Source organism: Delphinapterus leucas, chromosome X (genome assembly GCF_059928025.1).
Source record: "Delphinapterus leucas isolate spDelLeu-1000000601 "Yukka" chromosome X, BTC_Dleu_Yukka2, whole genome shotgun sequence".
In the NCBI taxonomy this organism is placed as follows: domain Eukaryota; kingdom Metazoa; phylum Chordata; class Mammalia; order Artiodactyla; family Monodontidae; genus Delphinapterus; species Delphinapterus leucas.
Genome location: NC_143150.1, coordinates 99,544,582 through 99,570,108, shown reverse-complemented (window position 1 = coordinate 99,570,108; position 25,527 = coordinate 99,544,582). Strand labels below are relative to the sequence as shown.

The window sequence follows — 25,527 nt, the reverse complement described above, 5'->3', positions numbered from 1 at the left end:
GGTAGACTATAATTTTGTGTTGAAAAAGTGAGGATTGCTGCAAAGCCAGCACTGGCCCCTGCCAGGGGCGGGAGCCACCCTTTCTCAGGACACACGTTTCCAGGGCCATCAAAAGGAGGTTTCATGTGATTTTTTTTTATAAAGCCACTGCTTAACGCTTATGGAGTTCCACTTTATTTCTGGCTTGGCAGGGTGCCAAATATGTCGTCTTCTCCTTTTTCACCTCTCTATCTTTGGGGAGTCACGTTTTGGATTTAAATGACTTAGTAGGGTATTCAGTGAATTCTGAATCAGTAGACTCAAAGAAGCTTCTGTGTGATGGTATTTAGAGCAGAGGGGAATCTCACAGTAATGCTGACTCCAAGGTATGTGTGGTAGTGTTGGCACCTCCATTTCTGCCACAGCCAAAAACAGCCTTCTCCGACAGTTCTGGAACTCCAAGTGTGGTCTGAACCAGCGCCACCGGCATCACCTGTGGACTTGTTAGAAATGCAGAGAATTCAGGCCTCACTCCAGACCTACTGAATCTGACTCTACACGTTCACAAGACCCGCAGGGAATCCAGATGCATGTTTAAATGTGAGAAGCGTTGGCCTGGAGTAAGGGGAATCACACAGTAATGCCAAGCCTGAGGTACGTGAGAGTGCAGGCACCTCAGAAGCTGCCATGGGCAGGAACACCTTACTCCTGCCCTCATCTGAGGTCTGTGACTAACACCCATGGGCCCAAGGCCAGCTCCACCCATCAGCTTTATAATGCCAGGCAATGAGCCCATAATCCCTGCCCTGCAATCAGTGTTTACGTTCCTTGTTGACCGGCGCTTGCCAATTTTGACCTCGTGGACGCTGACTTCCTGGACCTATACCTGTCTGCTCTCCACCGACTTAGCTGACTCAGATGACTCCCGGAGTCTGTTTAACAGCTGGTCTTCTTTGGCCCAGATGCCTACGTTCTGGTCCTGTCCAGCTGGGATGTAGCCAGGCCTAAGTGGTGACACACCTTACTGTTGAGACAGTATTAAAAGAGCTTGTGTGTGTTCAGCACACACACAAGCTCTTTTAATACTGTGTGTATAACTTTTAATACTGTGTGTACAACTTAAAAAGTCTCAGATGGTGGAAATTCAAGTTGAAGTAGCTTAATTCTAAAAGGGTGGAGGTGGGCACCAGTATGGATCAAATATCATGACATCACTTCTGGGAGCTTTCTGCCCCCAATACATAAGTTGAATCTGATCATGAGGAACACTGTACACATCCAGATGGAGGGCATCCTATAAAATAAATTGCCCGTACTCTTCCAAAATGTCAAAGTCAAGAAAGACAAAGGCAGGCTGAGGGTCTATTCTAGATTAATGAAGTCTAAAGGGCATGACAACTAAATGCAATTTGTGATTCTGGATCGGATCCTGTAACAGAAAACACACACACACACACACACATATATATGTGTGTGTGTGTGTGTGTGTGTATATATATATATATATATATATATCTTTCAGGGGCATTAGTGGGATTATTGGAAATTTTTAAATATGGACTAGAGATTACATAATAATATTTGTATCAATGTTGAATTTCCTGGTTTTTGATAAATACACTGTAGTTAGGTAAGAGGATGTCCTTGTTTGTAAGAAATATACACTGAAGTATTTGGGAGTAAAGGGGCATCCTGTCTGCAACTTACTCTAAAATTCCCCCTTCGAAAATAAGCAGTGATAAAGCAAATGTGACAAAATGTTAACGAAAGATGACTATGGGTAAATGGTATATGGAAAATTTTGCATCATTCTTATAATCCTTTGGAATTCTGTACTGAACATTTACAAAAATAAAATTAAAAGGGGGTTTTATTAACAGAATCCTGGGGAACTTCACAGAATTAAATCAGACTCAGGGCAGCATGGGGACCTTGGGAACTTGAAGTGAAGCCACCAGAGCAAACTCTGACCTTGGTAAATTTCTTTAACGAAATGATAGAAACCTGGAAATTTAGAGCAAGAAAGGGCTCTTAAGGTCCTTTCATGTCTCCATTTCGTGGATGAAAAAACTGAGATCCAGACAGCAAAAGTGATTTGCCCAGGGAATCACAGGTGATTACTTCAGTTTCCAACTGTAGAGGTTTAGAATTCCTCTTCATATTGGTTTATAAATGGATCCCCAAAGTTTATTCTTTTCCTTAAACTTTGAAGTTAGGATATGAGTCGATGTAAGAACAAGATTAACATATATAAGTATGCAGTAACATGAATGTAGGTGTTATGAACAAATATCTAAACAAGATTCCCCCCCATGATTCTCCCCCAATTTTGTCATTACATGTGTATATGATAAATACAATATTTAAACATAAAAAGCAATGTCGTTGTCTTTGAACACAATTCTATTTGTATGTGAAAATCAGCTAGAATATTTGAATTTCTCCACTCACCATGTGGGTAGGTACATTCTGTCCTTTCCCATGCCCCTTTTCTCACCTCATAGAATACATTGTCTGTCGGTGGAAAGGTAACGCTAATCGACACTTGATTCTTGGAAATGTCCCTAGTGCTTTGGAGAGACTGTGATTGCCGACCATTTAGAAAGCGTAATATCAGGCATGTAGGGACTCGTAGAAGTCATCTAGTCCCACCCATTCCTTTGAAAGGTGAGCCTGCCTGCGGTTGGCTACTCACTGTCACCTCAACTCCTACACCTGTTTCACACTAAGGAACAGATTTAAAATGGAATAGGATCTATTTGCATTTACCGAAATAATTATCTTTGAGATCACTTCTGAAATAGTATAATTAGAGAAAGCAGAGCTCCTTTAATCATGCTTCCTATAATCCTGTATTGTCTTTTGGTGTCGAAAAGGCATTTGTGTAGCGCTTGGACCGTTAGACTGGGAGCTGATAAACCTGCCTTGACAGCTTTTGAGAGAGAATGCAAATCCTAGCCAAAGGATCCTAGGTGGTGGAGTGCAAAATCGAGTGGCTTAGCGTGTGGTGAGAAGCAGTGAATTTTTTTAAAAGAAGGAATTAAGTGTGCTTTCCATCACCTGTGTTCAGACGTGATCATGAATGGCTAACATAAATTTTTCAGAGAATGTGGATTCCTATAGTTCATTCTGGTGCCAGACACTGCTGCCTGCCAGATATTCATTTTCCACGTTGTCTTTACTAACAAAAGCCTAATCTTGTTTGGCATAGCAATGTTCTCGGATAATTATTTGGTTTTCCAACTTCTCCGTCAGGGTGGCTGTGTCAAACAGTACTAGCTAATGACATGTCAATATAAGTCTGCTCGGGAGTTTGGGGAAACCTTTTGCTTTCCTGAGAAAATGGACATGACTGGTGCTGGCTTCCGCATTTCTTCCTGCCTTGAATATAAACATGACGCCTGGAGTTACAGCAGCCATTTTGTGCCTATGGGCCAATATGAGGGAAGGAAGAGAGAATTGTGACATCCTGGCTGTGACATCACAAACCAGTAAACATTATCAGCAGTCAGCCACTTCTAGACTTTCTTTCATGTGAGAAAATAACCTTTTATTTGATTAAGCCACTGGAAGTCGGATTTTCTAATAGTTTAAGAGTGTAGTAGACCCTTTTAGGGAAGTCTGCCTAGCTCAGAATAATCCCAGTTCTTTGTGAAACACCATCCTCCTCCCTCTCTGGGTGGATTTTTGCACCCATATTGATGCAGTTGGGGTGAATGCACCTGACCGAGGCTGAGCCAATCAGATTCTCTCTCAGGGATTTGAAATTAGGTTTCAGTGGTTCTAGTTGATCCTGAAGTGTGAGTAAACCTGAGGGACACTATAAGACTTGCAAGCTGGTGTGTATCATGGTGTGCTGGAGGTCGCCTTCAGCCATAGAGAAGGAGAGAAGATGGGTCTGTAGAAGGTGAAAGAGAGAGGCTCAGACAGCAGTGTCACCAAAAGAGAGAACACTGCCTGGGATATGGCAGCTTTCTGGCTTCCAGTGTGACTCCCTTCTCAGGCCTGGCTGCCCTCAGATCCCTAGCTTCCTTCCAGAGGACTGGGCAGCCCTGTGTGATTGGCAGGGCTGTGCCCTGCACAAGGGCACCTGGCCAAAAGGGCGAGGGAAGTGAAATCCAGCCTCAGTGTCCTGGTCACTAAGCCTTGGCCTGGGGCTGCATCAGCCCAGAGGTAATGTGCCACTTTATGTAATTCATCTGCCTGGAAGGGAGACCACCTTTTTTTTTTTTTTTTAATTTCACACAAGATTTAGGAAGGCCCTTCTTCAGGATACCTAGCAAAGTTGGTATCTTCTGACCAAAGGACCTTGACATTCAGACAAAATGTGTTAATGAACAGCTAAACCATTTGTTCTATCATTTGATAGATAAGCTGTTCAATACCTTGATTTATTTTGCTTTTTAAAATTGAAGTATAGTTTACATATAGCAAAATGTATGAATCTTAAGTGCATAGTTCAATGATGTCACTGTGACTCATATATTTATTACCCAGATTAAGAAAAAGAACATTTCCATCATCCCAGAAAGTCCCTTTATCCCAGTTAGTACCACTTGCCTCACACACACACACAAAAGATACCGGAGGAGGGACTTCCCTGGTGGTGCAGAGGTTAAGAATCTGCCTGCCAGTGCAGGGGATTCGGGTTCGAGCCCTGGTCCGGGAAGGTCCCACATGCCGCGGAGCAACTAAGCCCGTGCGCCACAAGTACTGAGCCTGCACTCTAGAGCCTGCGAGCCACAACTACTGAGTCTGTTTGCCTAGAGCCCATGCTCCGCAACAAGAGAAGCCACCGCAGTGAGAAGCCCGCGCACCACAATGAAGAGTAGCCCCCGCTCGCCGCAACTAGAGAAGACCCGCGCGCAGCAACAAAGACCCAACACAACCAAAAATAATTAATTCTTTTTTTTTCTTTGCTGTACGTGGACCTCTCACTGTTGTGGCCTCTCCCGTTGAGGAGCGCAGGCTCAGCGGCCATGGCTCACAGGCCTAGCCGCTCTGCGGCATGTGGGATCTTCCCGGGCCGGGGCACGAACCCCTGTCCCCTGCATCGGCAGGTGGACTCTCAACCACTGCACCACCAGGGAAGCCCTAAGTAATTAATTTTTTAAAAAAAGATACTGGCGGGCTTCCCTGGTAGCAAAGTGGTTGAGAGTCCGCCTGCTGATTTAGAGGACGCAGGTTCGTGCCCCGGTCCGGGAGGATCCCACATGCCGCGAAGCGGCTAGGCCCGTGAGCCATGGCCGCTGAGCCTGCGCATCCGGAGCCTGTGCTCCGCAACGGGAGAGGCCACAACAGTGAGAAGCCGTATACCGCAAAAAAAAAAAAAAAAAAAAAAAAAGATACTGGAGTTCACCACTCTTCTGATCTTTATCACCATAGTTTGATTTTGCCTATTCTTGAACTTCATATAAATGGAATCATAGAGCAAGTACTCTTTTGTGCCTGGCTCCTTTAGTTCTGCACGTTCATGAGATCCACTCCCTGTTGTATGTATCAGCAATTTGTTCTCTTTATCGTTGAGTAGTATTCCATTGTGTGAATATTCCAAATTTATTCATTCTCCTGTCAATGGACATTTAGGATGTTTCCAGGTCTCATGAATAAAGCTGCTGTGGACATTCTTATACTAGTGGACCTAGGTACTTCTTTCCTTTGGATGCTGATGTACTGTAGTAGAAGTCCAAATTGTACATCTTTCACAGTAAATCTATTTATCTCACATGCATTTATCACGTGGATCAGTTTTGTCTGGAGTTGTTCCGTCATCGTGTAGTTGGGAGACCTTATTTTGTAAGTGCCTCTTCATAACTAATTATATATTTAATGTATCTCCCCCCTTTACATATTAAACATGGGGCTCCTCTCTCAGTATCACGGAGATATACGTGCTTTTGAAAAATTGGTAAATGGTCAGTAGTATTTTGTGTTACAACTAATGAAGCATATTTATAGAGATGGTTCCTGGCATCAAGCTTATAATTAAGAGTCTAGTCCGTGACCAGGAATAGCAGCAGCACAGCTTACATGAACCACATAAGATTAAGCTGAGTTCCTTGTTCCAACCACCCGTGCTATTTGCAATACTAAATCATGCTGGATTTGCAATGTAAAGCAATGTCTGTGTCCCAGCATCCTGAGTGGAGCTTTTGTTAAAAAAAGAAGAGTGTTCAGTCCTACCTCCTATAAAATCTTGGTATAGACTGGGAGCTCTGTTTTTAAACCTTTCCATGTAATTATCTGCTATAGCAACTGGCCAGCTGGACATTTCTGTCCTATGTACATCCTTACACTTTTGGTGATTACCCTCAGTTGAACATCGGAGCCTGTGAATGGATTTCATCTCCTGTTAAATTTTTCCCAGGCAACCTGAGATGTGGCACACAATTTACTTAACATTGCTTTCTTTATGAAGACAGCCCCATTAAAATAATAACAAATTATGGAAAGTGGCCGCATAGGACGTATTGGGGGCAATAAAATATGGAGCACAATATGCATTTATTCAGACTGGAATGTCACCTCCACAATGGCAGAGGTTTTTCTCTCTTTTGTTGACAGACGTTCTCTGAGTGAGCCATAGTAGTGCTTGATCAACATTTACAGGATAAAGCTTATATAAGACAAAGACCTTAGTTACTAACTCACAAGGTTGTAAATCCTGCTTTGCTTAGTACTGGTTATATAACCCGGTGATTCACCCCAGCCTTTGTAAGGACCAGGAAGAAGCCTCCCTAGCTGTGTTGATTCCATAGCAACCACGTGGAAGTTGTGGATACTGAAATCTAAGGAAGCGGCTTTGGGGAGTTCGGTGTCCTTAACAGAGCAAAGGTGTCGATTTACTTCACTCTTCTCTCCTCTCTCCTCTTCAGCCACAGAGCCAGCTCCTCCTGAGACCCTCTCTTCTTCTCCTTCCCCTAGGCCTAAAATGAAAATTGAAAGCAGCCACAGAGACTCTTGTTCATCCTGGCTGCCTGGTCCCTAATGGGGTGGGGTGGGGGGAGGGTGGGGGGTGGCCACTCCCTTCAGTGTACCTGCATGCCCAGGTCACCTCAAATCTCCTTTTTGGATATGTTGTTTATATAGAACGCGATTCTTTCGGAATCTTATAACCTAGCTCTCCTAAAGACCCCTGGCTACAACTGTTTCCGAAAAGAAACCAGAAAACAAAAAACCAGAATCATTTTCCCTTCGAAGTACCTGAAAGCACGGTGTCACCATAACGAAACTACTTTGGACAGGATCACACGGAGGATTCCCTCCAATGCCTCAATGAATACAAGAGGAAGAAGGAAAGTTCGATACATACTTATAAACCATCATGAACCAGAAAGGTCTCGGGAAGTTACTTGGTCACCTACCTCATTTTACCAATGAAGACCGAAGGCAGAGAGGTTACATCACTTGTTCAGGGCCATATAATGACAAAGCCAGAAATTCCAAATTTCCCAGCCACGGTCACCCAGTCCACCCCCCGCAATAGGTTTAGGTTTTATTTTGCAGAGAAGGTACTATTCAGGGCCTTAGCTTCATTTAGCCCCAAGGAACACTTTTTTTTTAAATTGGAGTATAGTTGGCGTTACACGGCTGTGTCAGTTTCTGCAGTGCAGCAAAGTGAATCAGCCATACGTATACATATATCCCCTCTTTTATGGATTTCCTTCCCATCTAGGTCACCACAGAGCATTGAGTAGAGTTCCCTGTGCTATACAGTAGGTTCTCATTAGTTATCTATTTTATACATAGTAGTGTATATATGTCAATCCCAATCTCCCATTTCATCCCACGCCCCCGCCAGGAACACATTTATTAAAATGTATTTTAAGGTATTGGGGGAAAAAAGAAGACAAAAAGATGTAAGCCATTTTAAAGAATCTCCACCACTTGTGACCTTCAGGGCACCCATCAATCCCACAGGCCCATGGAAAAGAAACCCTCCTAGCTTATTTTGTCGAAAATATCTAGGTGAAAGAGTTATTGAGCTTTAAAATGTCGCAAATGGCTCAGATATTGTTCTTCTAGGACCATTTTCGTGACTAGCTCTCTCAAGTGACAGGGCAGGTAGTACATAATACTGTCACTTAAGTTGAGGTGACAGCGGTTCCTGGTAAGGAAGAAGATTGCTTCACAGCACTTGTTGCTGAGGCTCCCGCAAGTCTCCTCTCTGTCTCCCCAAATCGACTTTGTGGATTGGAGGATCTACTGTCCTGGGGGCAGATTGGAGAGTGTCCCTTGTCCCTGACCTGGAGCAAGATAAGTGGAAGGAGTAGGAAGGTCACCCAGGGCAATGGCAGCAAGGTGACAGTGTGTTTGCCAGGCTTTGTCTCCGGGCCCTAGGATAGCACTTAACAAGAAAAATCAATCACAACCTTGTGAGTACAGCCAGCACTGAAAACTGCATTTGAATTTGTCCACTCAGGCAGTCAGCCTCACTTTAAAGAGCTCCGGAACTAGAGGTTTCCATGGAAACAGCGAAATATGTGGGCAAAAATTGCTTTACAGGGAAATGAATGCTAGCAGTGCTGTTAGGTTGGCACTTTACAGCTGCCCAGCTGATGTGAGTTTGTAAGTAATCCAATGAACAGTGACTTTAAAAAAGGAAGTACTTTTTCTCTCATAACAAGGGTCTGCAGATAGGTGCTCCTAGTTGTGGTACAGATGCCCAACGATGTCCACAACCCCCAGGATCTTTTTCCTCTATCATTCTGTGAATGTTGGTGTTTCATCCACAAGCTTATTGCCTCAGGATGTAAAGTGGATGCTACAGCTCCAGGCCTCACATAAACATTCAGGGCACCAAAAAGAGGAAGGGCAGGTAACAGCCAAGTCTGTCCATTTTATTTCCATTTATCATGAAATCAAAAGCTTTCCAAGAATTTCCCACCTCAGCACGTTTCTCCATTGATCAAAGTGAGGTCACATAGCCAACTCGAGCTTCAAGGAAGGCTGAGAACTGAGTATCTGGCAAGGGACAATAGGATTGACATGACTGGCTGAAGCTCATATTCACTATCACCTGGAGTTAAACACAATTGTCAGCCTAATAAAATTGAGATCCAGTTAGCAAGGTAAGGGGAGAACTTTCCAAGTAAGAAAGGCATTTACTCGATACCTGACTGTCCACAACTACTCATCTCTATATTCCTGTAGTCTCTAGCCCAGTGTCATGCACGCAGCAAGCACTTGAAAAATGTCCGTTGAACCATGGTTTGAGACTAGTGCAATGACATAACCGTGGCTTAGAGGAGGGTCTGACGTGAAATGGTCAATTACGCATCAGGCCTTAATAACGTAGTCATTCACTTTGGAGGCATTGGGAGACAAAGACTCCAGTTAGTCAACTAACCAATGCCAAGAGGCTAAAACAACTTCTAGTTTCCTAAGCTTTCTACTAGGAAGAAAGCACATGAGAGAATATGCATCTTTTTTTTTAGTAAGAAGTTACGACTTTTTTTTTTTTTTTGGCGGTACGCGGGCCTCTCACTGTCGCGGCCTCTGCCGTTGCGGAGCACAGGCTCCGGACGCGCAGGCTCAGCGGCCATGGCTCACGGGCCCAGCCGCTCCGCGGCATGTGGGATCTTCCCGGACCAGGGCACGAACCCGTGTCTTCTGCATTGGCAGGCGGACTCTCAACCACTGTGCCACCAGGGAAGCCCTGGCAGAAGTTATGACTTTTTTATTGAAGTATATAGTTGATTTACAATGTGTTAATTTCTGCTGTACAGCAAAGTGACTCAGTTATACATATATATATTCTTTTTTATATTCTTTTCCATTATGGTTTATCACAGCATATTGAATATAGTTCCCTGTGCTATACAGTATGTCCTTGTTGTTTGTCTATTTTATATATAGTAATATATATCTGTTAATCCCAAATTCCCAATTTATCCCTCCCTGCTTTTCCCTTTGGTAACCATAAGTTTGTTTTCTATGTCAGTGAGTCTACTTCTGTTTTGTAAATAAGTTCATTTATATAATTTTTTGGATTCCACATATAAGTGATATCATATGATATTTGTCTTTCTCTGTGTGACTTCACTTAGTATGATCATCTCTAGGTCCACCCATGTTGCTGCAAATGGCATTATTTCAGTCTTTTTTTATGGCTAGGTAATATTCCGTTGTATATATGTACCACATCTTCTTTATCCATTCATCTGTACCTGGACATTTAGGTTATTTCCATATCTTGGCTATTGTGGATAGTGCTGCTATGGACATAGGAGTGCATGTATCTTTTTGTATTATAGTTTTGTCTGGATATATGCCCAGGGGTGGGATTGCTGGATCACATGGGAGAATATGCATCTTCATAAAATAAGATGCCTAGAATAGAGGTCAAGTTAAACATGCACTATAATCTCATTGCAAAGGGCTTTTTGCCTAGCCTGTAGAAAATGAAACCACTGAAACATACCATCCCATCCGCATCCCAGAATTAATGCCCAAATAAGTATTTATAGATTTGTAAAATGGTTGTCATAAAGTGTTGAATCACAAAATGACAAAATACTATTGCTGAAAGACACATTAAAGACCACCTCAGCTTAACTCCTTGTTTTTTCAGGTGAGGAAACTGAGGACCAGAGAGGTTACATGATTGGTCTAAAGTAACGAAGTTAGTGACAGAGACTTGTCTAGAAACCAGGTAAACTTGAGAAGTAGTTTTGAAAGAGCAAAGCAATGTGGTTTGGAGATAGTGGGACAGTGAAACGCCCAAAGTGTGGTGATGAGGAAAGAAAAGTAAATACACAGACATGAAGAGCCATACGTTACTAATCTATGACTTACAAGTTACGGTGACTTAGGAATGCAAGCTGACACAAGCTGGTCCTTGGATGGAAGATGGGGTGCGGGAGGTGAGCAACAACAGCAGGCTTATTTTTTGAGGGAGATTCCGAGCACAGACCTGCGAGGCCTGTGGTGCTGAATGGTGGGGTTGAGTCACTGCTGGACTTGCAACGTCTAGCTTAACCCCAGCTTACTGCATCACGCACGTGCCTCATGGCAGGAATTGTGCTAAGTGTCTTATATGGAATCCTCATAACAATCCAGTGAGACAGGGAGGTCTTATTATCGATACTTTTTACAAATGAGTAAACTGAGGCTTAGAAAGTATAAGTAACTTGCCTAAATCCACACTGCTAGGAAGTGGTGAAGCGAAGTTTCTCAGTGATTCTCAAACTTGACCGCACTCTGGAATCACCTGGAGAGTTTTCATAAATACTGATGCCTATGTCCCACACCCTGAGAGGCTGATGTCATCGATTTGGGGTGTGGTCAGAGACTAAATTCGTGTTGTTTCTAGCCACCAAGTTTAAGCAGCAATAGAAAGCCAATATAAAAGTTAACAAGAAAGTAAAGTACTTCTTTTTTTTAATTGAAGTATAGTTGTTTTACAATGTTGTGTTAATTTCTGCTGTACAGCAAAGTGACTCAGTTACACACATGTATACATTCTTTGTCATATTCTTTTCCGTTATGGTTTATCACAGGATATTGAATACAGTTCCCTGTGCTACACAGTAGGACCTTGTTGTTTATCCATCCTATACATACTAGTTTGCATCTGCTAATTCCAAATGGGAACTGCTTTTTTAGTAATAGTCTCACCATCACCTGAGGAGGTAGGTGGGGCAAGTCATTGTGATCCCCCTTCTGTAGATAAGGAAACTCAGGCTCTGAGACATTTCGTGTCTTGCAAGAAATAGAACAGGAAATCATCTAGTGACCCTTGGTGCAGACTGGGTTACCAGGTACTTGTAATAAATCTTTCAAGCCAGCAGTCAGTCAGCAAGAATGGGGTAAAACCTGTTTTTCTTTTCTAGTTTCCATTGCTTTCTTGGCTTGGGTTTCTTGACATGAGAAGGGAAAAGAAACAACTTTGAAATGGTATCTGGGACCAAGTGTTTATAAGTGAAATTCTCTGTTGAATCCCTCTAAAAGATTGGAAGATAATCATTAAGTAGAGCAACCCCCTTCTGATTCCTCATCGCCCAGCATAATGATGGTCAGGGAGCATCAGGAAAACCAGATGGAAGGGACTTGCTTATTCTGCACCAGCACATGCGCCCCATTTGGAGACTAATTAAGAAAATAAACTTGGCCACATTGGCTAAGAGAGCTCCCCACTGGGTTTTGCAGATTTAGACACACTTTTCCTACGCATGGCCTATTGGAAGAGAATTTCCCATTGTTGCCACTTCTCTTTTCTGGGTAATCTGATCATTGAAATTATGGTGTGCGGTGTTCTTGCCTGGTGTTCCCTCTTGCTTCCTTGAGTGTCTTTGGGAACTTCCTACAGTTCCTTCCAAGTTCTCACCCTTCCCAAGATAAATCCTCTGCCGCAACCAGCCTCTGTGCGCCCATAATCCCATCGCTTGCTACTTCAGGTGTGGTCCTGGGACCAGCAGCAGCCTCGCCTGGGAGCTCGTTAGAACTGTATTCTCCTGGCCCCGTCCCTGACCTACTGAATCAGAATCTGCATTTTTAACAAGAGCACCAGGTGATTTGTGTGCACATTGCAGTGTGAGAAGCATTGCCCTAATACACAAGGTTTTCCCCATCAGCCCGCAGCTTAAAATACCCTCTCTCCTTCCCACCCCCCCGCCACTTGCATTTATCCACTTCCTCGTTGTCCTTCAGAGCTTAAGCTCATGTCCCTCTCCCTCTGTGAAGCCCTTAATATTCGCTCCCTCCACCTTACCCCTATAGATCATAACTTTGAGAATTTAAACAAATGCGAAATACTTCATTATTTAAATGATTCACCTCTTAAGTCTATTTGTTAAGATGATATCATCTCTCAAAGTGCCTGGCACAGGCCTGGCACATAATATGAATTGTCTGATTCATCAAGATCTGTTTCCTATTTGAAAGCCTTCCCTTAGCCCTACTTTATCTCTTTAAGCTTCTTCTGCATCAAAGCAGCTCCCCTGAGTTTTTGTCTTCTCAACACCTGAAGTACATCTCCACCCACTCCAGAGATTTCCTGAAGGCCTGGCCCTTACCTGTAACCTAGTGGCTTCCAACTGAATCTAAGCCCCAAACAGGCCTCAAAAGTAAAACTCTAACCATATGTTTATATTGACTTTGTACCCAAAAAGTTTCCCTAACTTTTAAATTTGGGTAGTGAATTTTTTTAGAAAAATTTACTTTAGGGTATGGGATGTTTTTCTGCTCCACCATGGTACCCACAGGAAACTCAGGATTGTCTCTGGCTCTCTTGTGGACATGCCGTGCAGCGGTATCTCTGTTACTGGCCCCAGACCCTGAGGCAAGAGCCACATCTTTGAGGCTGCCATCTCCCCAATTCCAGGTGGGAGTGGGGGACACACATGCTAACTACCTATAGATCCCCAAACCTTTTGGGGGGATTATAGGATCTCTCCCTAATGCTTAGCACAAGGGAGTGGGGCTAGGAGAGCAGGAACTCCACACTGACTTTCAGTTTCCTGGTTTCGCCTCTTTCCACCTTGAACAGATTTAGCTCCATCCTGACTCTACATATCCTTCAAGTCTGTTGTTTGTATTATCAACTTCAAGTACTAAAATACCCAGTTTCTACAACTCAACAGCCTTTCTTCCTCAGAGCTACTATCTCCATGGGTCTCAACAAAAGAATGAATATATGTATATGTATAACTGAATCACTTTGCTGTACACCTGAAAGTAACACAACACTGTAAATCAACTAGACTCCAATAAGATTTTTTTTTAAAGTTAACCTAAAAAAAAAGTCATTTCGATGTTCATTGGTCACCAAATGGCTTTTTTCTCTCTCAGGCAGAAGCTTGTGCTACCACCAGAAAGGCAGGGCAAAGGAGTGGATGAAATAAATTGCTGGAGGAAATCACCTAAGTTAATGTCAGATTCTTGCTCTGTTACATATGTGTTTGGCATGATATTGGAGTGAGCTTCTGCATTCCATCTGGATGGGCAGTCACATACTTTGGGCATTTTGGACTGCTGCTTGCTAATGCTGGCGGTGGTTGATATCAAGCTAGCAAAGACTGCCACTTCAGAGGGCCTGCGGGCGGGACACTTAACCCTGGAAAGGGGTCTGTGGTGAGGCAGGCTTTCTGTGGCTTGGCCCATTTCATTCATTTCCTTAACAAAGGTCCTCTCTCCTCAGCAGGGAGTTGGTTGCATCAGAGCACAACCTTTAGGCGGGGCCAGGAAACACAGAATGGGCTTTATTACTCTCTCGTCTCTTCATATTCAGAGCCCAGCCCAATGGGACTATTTCACAGCAAACACCTCTGTTCAAGGATCAGCGAAGGCAATCGATTAGACTAATGAAAATATTTACACCAAACCACCAGAGACTTGCTTTGTATTTTTGAGATATCTTAATTTATTTCAATTCAGTGTAAAAACAAATTTTTATTTAAAGAACCAAATCCAAATACCATATGATATCACTTATATGTGGAATCTAGTGAGGTGGATGGACCTAGAGTCTGTCATACAGAGTGAAGTAAGTCAGAAAGAGAAAAACAAATACCGTATTGCTAACACATGTATATGGAATCTAAAAAAAAAAAAATGGTTCTGATGAACCTAGGGGCAGGACAGGAATAAAGATACAGACGTAGATAATCAACAAGGTCCTACTGTACAGCACAGGGAACTGTATTCAATATCCTGGGATAAACCATAGTGGAAAAGAATATGAAAAAAATGAACGTATATATGTGTATAACTGAGTCACTTTGCTATACAGCTGAAATTAACACAACATTGTCAATCAACTATACTTTAATTAAAAAAAAATTTTTAAAAAAAGAACCAAATCCATCCAAGACATCAACACATGCATAGCCTTATGTGCTACAGATACAGGAGAGGGAATTTGGGTTTGTCCTGATAAAGGCCTAATGCGCAGGGAGCCGCTCTCTGCCACCCCCAGTTACTTTGTTCCCCAGTGGAAGTGCCATTTCCTCATTCCCAAGGCCTCAGAGTGTTTCAGCAGCACGGAGGCCGTCTTCTTGGAAGTGTGTGCGCTCGTGTGTTCCTCTGTGCTGGGAGTGCGGCCCGGAGGGATGTCTGAGAGGGCAGACAAATGAGAGAACACGAAGCAGCCCCTGCCCCGTGTCTCATCTCCTTTCTTCCTAACGTACTGTGTGTTGGGCGGGGACCAGTACCCTCTTCTTCAGTGCTCCCCTCTGCACACTTTCATGTACACTGTTTTTCCCCTTTTTATTTGCTGATCAATAAAACCAAGGGTAGGTCTTGTCTGTTCCCAGCGATAAAGAACTGCACGCATAACTAGTCTTTATCCGGCCCGACAAGCGCCGTTTCTCTTTGTTTTTCACAGTGTTTCTGCAAGATAAGAGGAAACCACCCAGACATGATGCATGACCGGGGAAGTTTTGAAATATTTTATAAACTCATTCTCTATTCTGAGCTGTGGATCAGGGATGGAAAGAAAGAGGGCACCACATAGAACCAAAGTTGATTTTCCTTTTCTGGGTTAAAAACAAGCAGGTGGGGCGGGGAGAGAAAGGAGACATGAATAAATGTTCAGCTGAGGAAAGAATAATCCAGTTTTCAATTATCAGCACAGAAGTCAAATAGGGAGAATTCTAGTCATTCAAATGAGTACGTACCCTGAAAATCCAGTGGCCTTTTCCTATCACAAAAACTGCCTCTGTCACATGGATTCAAGACCAATAGTGGCATACAGGACCTCAGTTAAGGGGAAGAGCCAGATATATTCCCAGGAAATTATGGGATGGGACCAGGATAGACTCCTCTTAAGTTCATGCCCTTTGAGGTTCTTGGCAGGTTTCTGAGAGTAAGCCAGGATGGGGGGGTCGATATGGGGCTGATGATGCAAGATATTACATAGAGTAAGACTAAATGTGAGGTCAGCTGGTGCTGATACAGGCACAGAGAGAGTAAGATGTTGTCAGTGGCAAATGAAATTTTGGTAACAATTCGAACGGATGCAGAGGAGGAAATCATTTAGGAGAAATGTGCCGTCCATCTAAGGAAAGACCGAGGCTGAACCCTGAAATGACAGTGGGAAGACATGGGAAGATAGGGTCTTTAGGATTTCTAGGCAGAAAGGAGAAGTAAACCCAAGAGGCAAAGATAGGTACCTAATAAAAGGGAAACTTAAGTTGGAACCCATGATGTAATTGTTTCTGAGCAACCAGATGGAAAATGAGGAGATGAAGTCTTAGTGAAGCTGATGTGTTAAATATTCTGCATTACTGTTTCTTTCCACCCCTGCCTGGGTTCATGAACTTTTTAATTAAAAAAAAATTTTTAATTGAAGTATAGTTGATTTACAGTATTTCAAGTGTACAGCAAAGTGGTTCAGTTACATATATATATATGTATACACATATATATTTACATATTTTCCTTTTCAGATTCTTTTCCCTTATAGGTTATTACAAGATATTGAATATAGTTCCCTGTGCTATACAGTAGGTCTTTGTTGTTTATCTATCTTATATATAGTAATGTATATCTGTCAATGCCAAATTCCCAATTTAATCCCTCCCCCGCTTTCCCCTTTGGTAACCACAAGTTTTTTTCCATATCAGTGAGTCTATTTCTCTTTTGTAAATAAGCTCATTTATATCATTTTTTTGGATTCCACATATAAGTCATATCATATGATATTTGTCTTTCTCTATCTGACTTACTTCACTTAGTGTGATAATCTCTAGGTCCATCCATGTTGCTGCAAATGGCATTATTTCATTCTTTTTTATGGGTGACTAATATTCCATTGTGTATATGTGCCACATCTTCTTTATTCATTCATCTGTCAATGGACACTTAGGTTGCTTCCATGTCCTGGCTATTGTAAATAGAGCTGCAGTGAACATTGTGGTCATGTCTCTTTTTTTTTTTTTTTTTGCCGTGTGCGGGCCTCTCACTGCTGCGGCCTCTCCCGCTGCGGAGCACAGGCCCCGGACGCGCTGGCCCAGCGGCCACGGCCCACGGGCCCAGCCGCCCCGCGGCATGTGGGATCCTCCCGGACCGGGGCACGAACCCGCATCCCCCGCATCAGCAGGCGGACTCCCAACCACTGCGCCACCAGGGAAGCCCCATGTCTCTTTTTGAATTATGGTTTTCTCAGGGTATATACCCAGTAGTGGGATTGCTGGGTCGTATGGTAGTTCTATTTTTAGTTTTTTAAGGAGCCTCCATACTGTTCTCCATAGTGGCTGTATCAATTTACATTCCCACCAACAGTGCAAGAGGGTTCCCTTTTCTCCACACCCTCTCCAGCATTTATTATTCGTAGACTTTTTGATGATGGCCATTCTGACCAGTGTGAGGTGGGCTCATGAACTTTAATCACTGTATTGTAGACTTTTGTCTATGTCTATCTCCAGTGCTGGATAGTAAGTTCCTTGTAGGAAAAAAAAATGTGTCCTAGGCTTTCTAGAGTTTCCCCCACAATACCTACTAGAGGGCCTCACTGGAATAGTAGCTCAGTAATGTTAACTGGCAGAATTAATTAATGAACAACTTCCTCTTCTTTATGTGATTATTTTTCCAAATTAAATGCTGGATTTGAAGGGGCCACAACCTGGATTATATTTTGCCCTTCTAATGTTGCATCAATCAGAGGAGCAAGTTATGACTTAAGAAATCATTAGTTATTTCAAAAGGAATGGGTGAGTCTAATGGCAGATATCAGGTAGGAAAATTTGATGCGTGAGTCTTCGGAGAAAGGCCAAAATCCAGTAGATTGTTCCTTGATCCCAGATTCATCCAGTCAGGCCAAGGATGAACTTTAGGTGATTTCTTCTTTCTTTGGTTACTCTGGCTAGTACTTTTCCTGTGTAGGTCTGCCTTTTTGGAAGGTTGCCTTCATGAGAGTAAAGGTCTTGTCATGTTGTTCACTGTTGTGTCTCCAGCGTCTAGAACAGTCTTTCCTGCTTATAGTAAGGGCTTAAGAAATAACTGTGGAAGGAAGGGGAAGAGGGAGGGAGGGGGTGAATAAAGAAAAGAGGAGAGGGGGGCTCTGCTTTTCATGGCAGTCCACCTGGCACTTACTCGCTCATCAGTTACCAAAGACCCCCTCGGGCTCAGAGTCAGGAACCAAGGATACCAAAATGATGAGACATCATTTTTTGATCAGTCTTTGCATCTAATCAGATCAGTCTTTGCATCTGATCATCCAGTAGAGAGAGACAGAACGCAACAGGTGACAAGTGCTGTGCCAAAGGGAGCATCCAGTGCGCCCCGAGGCAGACTGGCAGACAGAGAACATTGCAAACATGAGCAGAACCCTAATAAATGCAATGATGCTATGTAGGCTTGAGAACATTTTAACCTGTATAGCCCTAAAACTTACGGTACCTAGATTGAATAAAATATGGGAGACGGCCTTTTAGCCATTCTCTATTCGGCATCATTTTGATAGTAAAAGTTCCTTTGCCTTGGTCCTTATTGGACTTAGGTTTCCTTCATGGACTGCAAAAGGCTCCAGCGGGTCTGTCATGCAGCAGCTTGTCATAGAATTGTGGCTTTATGAGCACAGTCGAAATGACACAAACTGAAGGCCCATTGTCTGAGCCAGACCCGCGCCATACATCAGAAGTAACAGCTTTGCCAAGCATGGTCGCTTAGGACCAGTCTTTGTTCTTTCCTGAGCAACTTCTTGTTCCTGTGACAAGGATTAATGATATAACAGCTGTTAGGTGGCCTCTGCCATTTATAAAAGCCTATAGCAGTAAAGGTGTGTGTTTCCCATCAGAACTGCAAATTTTCTGAAGAGGGGAGATAAACTTGACAACGAAGAGAGAATCAGTGGTTTCAAAAAAAAAGGTATGGTGGGCTGAGCTTATTTACAAATAGGAAAAGGACTGGGGGGGGGGGATATGCTGATGGACTTTTTAAGCAAGAAAATCCAGTGTCTGAGGAATAATGATGATCCTGACTTGACTTCTGCCTCTTTTCCTTACTCAGGTGCTGACCCCAGCACAGATCAAATCAATTTGCCAAGCGATCCTGGACTCCGGGAAGCAATATGCCATGAAAAAGAGGAAACCATTCCCACTGATGTATTCTTACTATGGAACCGAATACTTGGGTGAGTGAGGGTGTTGGCAAAGGCCTGGAGGAGAAAGGCAGTCTCTAACAGCAGCACTGGCTAAAGACTGGACGATTTTGTTTTTGACGTAGGTCATCACTATTGCTTTCACTGGGAACCCTTTGAAAGGCCATTTAAAAACAAATATTGACGGATACTACAAAGCACAATTTCATATTTGTTTTCAGCGTCTACCTGTCAGAAGTGGAGCTATTTGGGTGGGAGGCAGACGCAAGAGGGAGGGGATATGGGGATATATGTATACATATAGCTGATTCGCTTTGTTATACAGCAGAAACTGACATGACATTGTAAAGCTCCAGTAAAGATGTTAAAACAAAAAAGAAAAAAAAGGAAAAAAAGGAAATGGAGCTATTTTAACAATGACTTTCACTAAAGACTCAAATCCTTTATTCTTGATTGTGAATTCACTGGCCTAATTTTGCTGAAAATTAACAGCTTATATGCTCACTGCCAATAGTACCTCTGCACAGGGAAGCAGGATTCAGCCGCTGACAGTTTCAAGTTTTTAATATTAGTGGATTAATAACAGACTACTGAATCACAATGACTACTTTTGAGATATGAGGCTTGTAAAGTGAAAGTTAGTTACTACCCCTTTGAATCCTTCAGTGGTTCCCCATCACTCCTTGCAAGCATGACTTGCAAGCCCCTTTGCAGATCGCCTGCCTCCCTCTCCAAACTCAAGCTTTATCTCTCCCTTCCCTGGTTCACATTTATAAAGCCTCCAGCAGGCAAAGTGTTCTCATACCTTTGTAACCTTTGTGCCTGTTCCTTTTGCCTAGAATGCCTGGCTTTCCCCAACCCCTTCATCAATCTGTAATACTTACGCCCAGACTTCAAACTGGTTCTCCTCCCAATTATGTGAATTAATGATGCTTTGCTTGTCTGTATAGGAGCAGCTCATGGCCTGTCGTCTATCCTCCAGATGCTTCTTTCTTACCATGAGCACCTTAAGCCCTCAGATCAGGAGCTGGTGTGGCAGAGCGTGGACTTCCTTATGGAGCAGGAACAAAACTGCAACTGGCCACCTGAGCTCGGCGAGGCCATCGAGAGGGAGAACGAGCTGGTGCACTGGTGCCACGGCGCCCCAGGTCTCACTCATGTTATTATCTGGTAGCATTCCCTTTCATTGGGCTTAGCCAAAGACGGGTGCCTTTTCTGAGAAGTGAGGGTATTTCTCATCTTATGCCATTACCGTGGGAGATGAAAAGGTCAAGATGAAACTTTTCAAAGCCAAGAAAGTCTCCATCAGTAAAGGATGTCCAGAAATGATCCTGTGTTTAAAAAAATATATGATCTTTATCTACAATATTTGCATACAAATTAAACTAGTGCTGTCCAACAAAATATAATACGAGCCACATATGAAATTAACTTTCTAGTAGCCCTGTTTAAAACATAGAAAGAACAGGTGAAATGAATTTTAATAATAGATCTACCCCAATATACGCCAAATATTATTTCAACATGCAACAAATTTAAAAATCGAGTGACTTCATATTTTTTAAATATCCAGTCTTTGAAATCCCGTGTCTCTGTTATACTTACATCCCATCCTGATACAGACTAGCCACGTTGCAAGCGCTCAGTAACTTCATGGGACAGTGCAGATCTGGAACCTGGCAGTTCAAAACATGGTCCCCGGACTAGTGGCACAGGAGTTTGTTAGATATCCAGAATCTCAGGCCCCACCCCAGCCCCACTGAATCCGAATCTGCACTTCAACAAGATCCCTAGGTGATTTGTATGCACATTAAGGTTGAAGATGGACTATTCTGTAATTCTTCTCCAAATGACGGTTTCCATTATCACCTAATGAAAAGTCTAGAGAAATGAGAAGCCATTTGCAGTGAACTCTCTGGAATCGAGCCTGGAAACTTATCAGACCCCATCTTTTCCTTTTTTTTTCAATCCCATTACACTGCTAATTAGGCCTTAGAGAAGGGGCAATTCGAAAAAGACAGTGCATTTTGGTCGATTGGCCAGAGAGACTTAAAATACCAAAATAACACACACATTTTTTTTAATAAATTTATTTAATTTATTTATTTTTGGCTGTGTTGAGTCTTCATTGCTGTGCATGGACTTTCTCTAGTTCCGGTGAGCGGGGACCACTCCTCGCTGCAATGCACAGGCCTCTCTCTGCGGTGGCCTCCCTCGTAGCGGAGCACGGGCTCCAGGCGCGCGGGCCTCAGCAGCTGTGGCACACAGGCTCAGTTGCTCCGCAGCATGTGGGATGCTCCCAGACCAGGCCTCGAACCCGTGTCCCCTGCATTGGCAGGCGGATTCCCAACCACTGCGCCACCAGGGAAGCCCAACACACACATTTTTGATTAGGAGTGTTATTTAATTTTCAAGGCTATGCTTCAGTGCCATGAGTACAGCTTTAAAATATATTTGATTTCTCTTTCATTTGTTACCTGATTTTTATTACTTCCTTTCCCCTCCTTACCTAATTAATGTTCTTTAATCCAACTGGAATTTCATTTTTTCTTCGGTACAGTTTGAGGTGACGAATAATAGAAGTGTTAGCCCATTGGCCATATTTTCTCTGCCTTCCATTTTTACTTAAGGAAGGACTTCAAAGGCTCCCGTGTGTGCTTGTACCAGCGCCAGGGCATTGTGCATTATGTCCAGGCTAATTCCCACCAGTGATCATTTGAGCCCACCTTTTTCTTGCTTTGAACTTTCTGAAGAAAAACAGCAGTTATTTACCATTCTGGAAATGATATCTCTTCATGTTACGCTCAACACTCCCATTTCCTATTCCCTTTCATCATTTTCAGTGAAGGCCTTTGGGTATCCTCCAAGCACCCCAGGATCCTTGAATTTTGGAGATGTTCCAAATTAAATACAGCCTATTTTGAAAGGATTCAATGTATAGTAAAAGCCCTGTGAAGAGTGGGAAGATAATTTACTAAAATGAGTGGCTGGGTCACTTAATTGATGTGGGGTTCTTGAAGGGCGGTTATTCCTTTCCTCTCTGTACATCACATCCCATCTGTCTTTGTAAATCATGGACCATAACAGTACAGCATAGTATTCATCACCTTGGGGACTTTATTTATCCTCATTTATCATTCATGTTCAGTATCTTGGTTAGATTAAACGCAGATTGCAGGGCAAAATCATTCAATCCTCATATTCACTGGACTGCCAAAAATAAATGAATTCACAAATGAATAAAGAACCAAATGGAGCCCATTATGTCTGCCAACCCGCACTTCCATCTCAAGTGTATTGGTCTTCCTTTTAAGAGATGTGCTAAAAATAGCATCAGGAGTGATTATAAATCTGATAAGTGCAGGTTAAAGACCATGAAGATGCCTCTGAAGTTGGCAACAGTAAGCTCTCCAAAAATTCTAAAACAAGAGATGACCTAGAAAAATAATTCTCACTTATGTGAGAAGATTTTTTGAGAGTAGATTTATGAACAGTGCAGATGGTTTGGGGCGGCAGACTGATTCTGTGATTAAAAACCTGCCAGAAATAATCCACAGTGTGGAACTTCATCAATGATACCTTATCTTCATCAATGATACTATAATTGTTTCCTATTGACTTTCCTTCAACCCACCTCTACAGGTGACAGCCTTAGTTATCATTTATGCACTGTGAATATACTTCTGGACTCTTAAGTTAATAACTCCGGGCTCTAATTATAGTTCAGACACTAACCAGCTAAGTAACCTTGAGAAAACCACTTTGTTTCTTTTGTGCCTTTGTTCATCTGTGGAAGGAGTGCACTGAGGTGGAGCAGTGAAACTCAGTCTTTTTTTCACCACAGACCCCTTTAATCCTGTGGACCCTTACCGTTCGTGAGGGATATGGCCCAAAAGATTTGCAGACACCCACATTTATAAATACCCAGCGCGGCGTAGAGTTTTTCTCACTAAATACAATGAAGTATAGCAGGCAGATTCACCTGACCCCTTCCTAGCCTTAAAGATTCTGTAATACAGGACAAAAGTCATTTACAAAATCATTAAAACAAATGCTGTGGCTAAAAGAAACTCTAGATCGCATTATGTTACATCATCTGTGGTCACACTGACAGCGCATTTCCTTTACTCTGGGCGAAACACAGGTGTAGCTATATTTTTTTAAATCATTTCATGAGGGCTCCTGGGTAGGTGACTTTGAATAGAGAACAGTAAGTACTTGTACAGTGCAGGTGTCTTTGGTCACTCAGCTTTATAGTGCACACCGTACAATGCGTGCTTCAGTGAAATTCCGGATCCCAGAACGGACCTGTGCGCTAATTCTGTAGGATGTTGAAACGAAACGTGCCAAGTCTGGCTATCACGAGGCTCTGCTGGGTCACATGTTTCCAAGATTTAGCCTCTCAAACCATACTTCTTAAGTAATAATTCATTTTCCCATTTGTATTTGACAAAGACACATATCATTGCTACCTCCGGGTTTCATGGCAATGCACAATAACCAGTGTTCCCAGGATGAAATGACACCGTTCCCAGCAAATGCAAAGAAATCCAACGTCCTTTCCTTTTAGGTTAAGCCACCTTATTGTGGATTTCATTAGGTTAGGTAAGGAGACAATAGGTGTAGAAGTTTTTCAAGGTCCTGTCCATGTACCATTCCATGATCCAGGCTGCAGGAAGAGGCCCTTTGTCTCTGTCCAGAGCCATAGGATCAATACCCATTAAGCTGCCTGGGGCTAATGGCCTGGTTTAGCAATTAGACCATCTCAACCCATCTTCCTTCCACATCTTTCGTCTCCGCTTCAGCATCAGCCTGCGCTGGGGTGAGAAATGGGACATTATAGGGTCAGCAGACATTTGTGGAGTCCTTGCCATGTGTCAAACACCATGCCACAGATTGGGGAGCAAAAATGAACAAGACAGAGTACCTGCCCTTGGGTAGCTGGCACAATACTAGGGGCGGCAGCCATGAAAACAAGTAATTTCAACAGACTTACAGATGTAGAAAACAAACTAGTGGGTACCAGTGGGGAGAAGGAAGGGAGGAGGGGCAAGATGGGGGTAGGAGATTAAGAAGTACACACTACTATGTATAAAATAGATAAGCAACAAGGATATATTGTATAGCACAGGGAATTATAGTCATCTTGTAATAACTTTTAATGGAGTTTAGTCTGTAAAAATACTGGATCACTATCTGGCACACCTGAAATGAATATAATATTACACATCAACTATACTTCAATTTAAAAATTATTTATATTAAAAAACAGGTAATTTTAATATGATACTGTGTGAGTGCTAAGGCTTGTATAAGGAGTGATGGGAGCTCAAAGGAGGGATTTCTGGTCCTCTTCCAGGTTCCGGGAAGGCTTCCTGGAGGAGGTGATGCCTGAGATAAGTTAGACTAAGAAAGGTGGGAAGTTTGTTCCAAGAAAAGTCAGTCAGAGGCATGGAACCACATGGTGAAGGAAGGGGAACTGTGGGGTGGTTTGGTTTCAGTGAAGTAAACGCTTCATGGAGGGCATGGGGGAGAAGTGGCAGGAGGGCAGATTAGGAGCTGGGTGGCAAAGGGCTCTCTGTGTCTCACCTGGAGAGTAGCTTCACCTGGATTCTGGGTGGTGGTGGGGAAGCTAAGAAGCACAGATGACACCACAGAGTTGCTCTGTCTTGAGGCAGCCAATCATTGGCCAAAACCTTCTGGGGGAGGTGCATAGCATAGCCACCCCTTTGGCTGAGGCCGTATCTCCCAAGAAGAGGGCAGCAGTGAGCTTTGTCAGCAGTCAACTCACAGCAGCTGAGGGATGGGGCACCTGCCAGTAAAGTAAAGGGATCCGATAGAGCACCAAGGGCTCCGGTTCACCTGGCCTGTTCCTCCTCCTCCTTTGGTACCCAGGTTAGATGGTGTCATTTCACCAGTGGGCCTTTCCTACCTCCAAGTGTCGGTTAGGAGCCTTCCTCTGTGCTTCCTCAACGCCTCTGTCCCCTCACGTAGCCTAATGAGTGCCCCAGTTAGGTTGTAAAGACTAATGAAGGCAGGGGCTTTTATTTATTTTTTAAACCATCTGCTTCTCTTTGTTTTTATAAATTTATTCATTTATTTAATTTTTGGCTGCGTTGGGTCTTCGTTGCTGCACGCGGGCTTTCTCTAGTTGTGGTGAGCGGGGGCTCCTCTTCGCTGCGGTGCGCGGGCTTCTTATTGCAGTGGCTTCTCTTGCTGTGGAGCACAGGCTCTAGGTGCACGGGCTTCAGTAGTTGTGGCTCATGGGCTCTAGAGTGTAGGCTTAGTAGTTGTGGCGCACGGGCTTAGTTGCTCCGCGGCATGTGGGATCTTTCCAGACCAGGGCTCAAACCCCTGTCCCCTGCATTGGCAGGAGGATTCTTAACCACTGCGCCACCAGGGAAGCCCTGGCAGGGGCTTTTAAAAACCTTAGTACCTACTACTGTCCTGGTATATAGTAGGTGCTCAATTAATATCTAAACAGCCATCCATCCTGTGAGCTGTCTCTT

The 25,527-nt window shown here is 43.2% G+C and overlaps 1 protein-coding gene across 1 annotated transcript in view; it reads left to right on the top strand.

Annotated features, from left to right (window-relative positions):
* The window catches only part of LANCL3 (LanC like family member 3), a 99,321-nt gene that overhangs the window by 58,524 nt on the left and 15,270 nt on the right, over positions 1 to 25,527 (top strand). The window contains exons 2-3 of the mRNA XM_022565602.3: positions 18,928 to 19,051; positions 19,969 to 20,166. Of these exons, the coding sequence (XP_022421310.2) occupies positions 18,928 to 19,051; positions 19,969 to 20,166 (322 nt within the window). The remainder of the gene's footprint in view (positions 1 to 18,927; positions 19,052 to 19,968; positions 20,167 to 25,527) is intronic.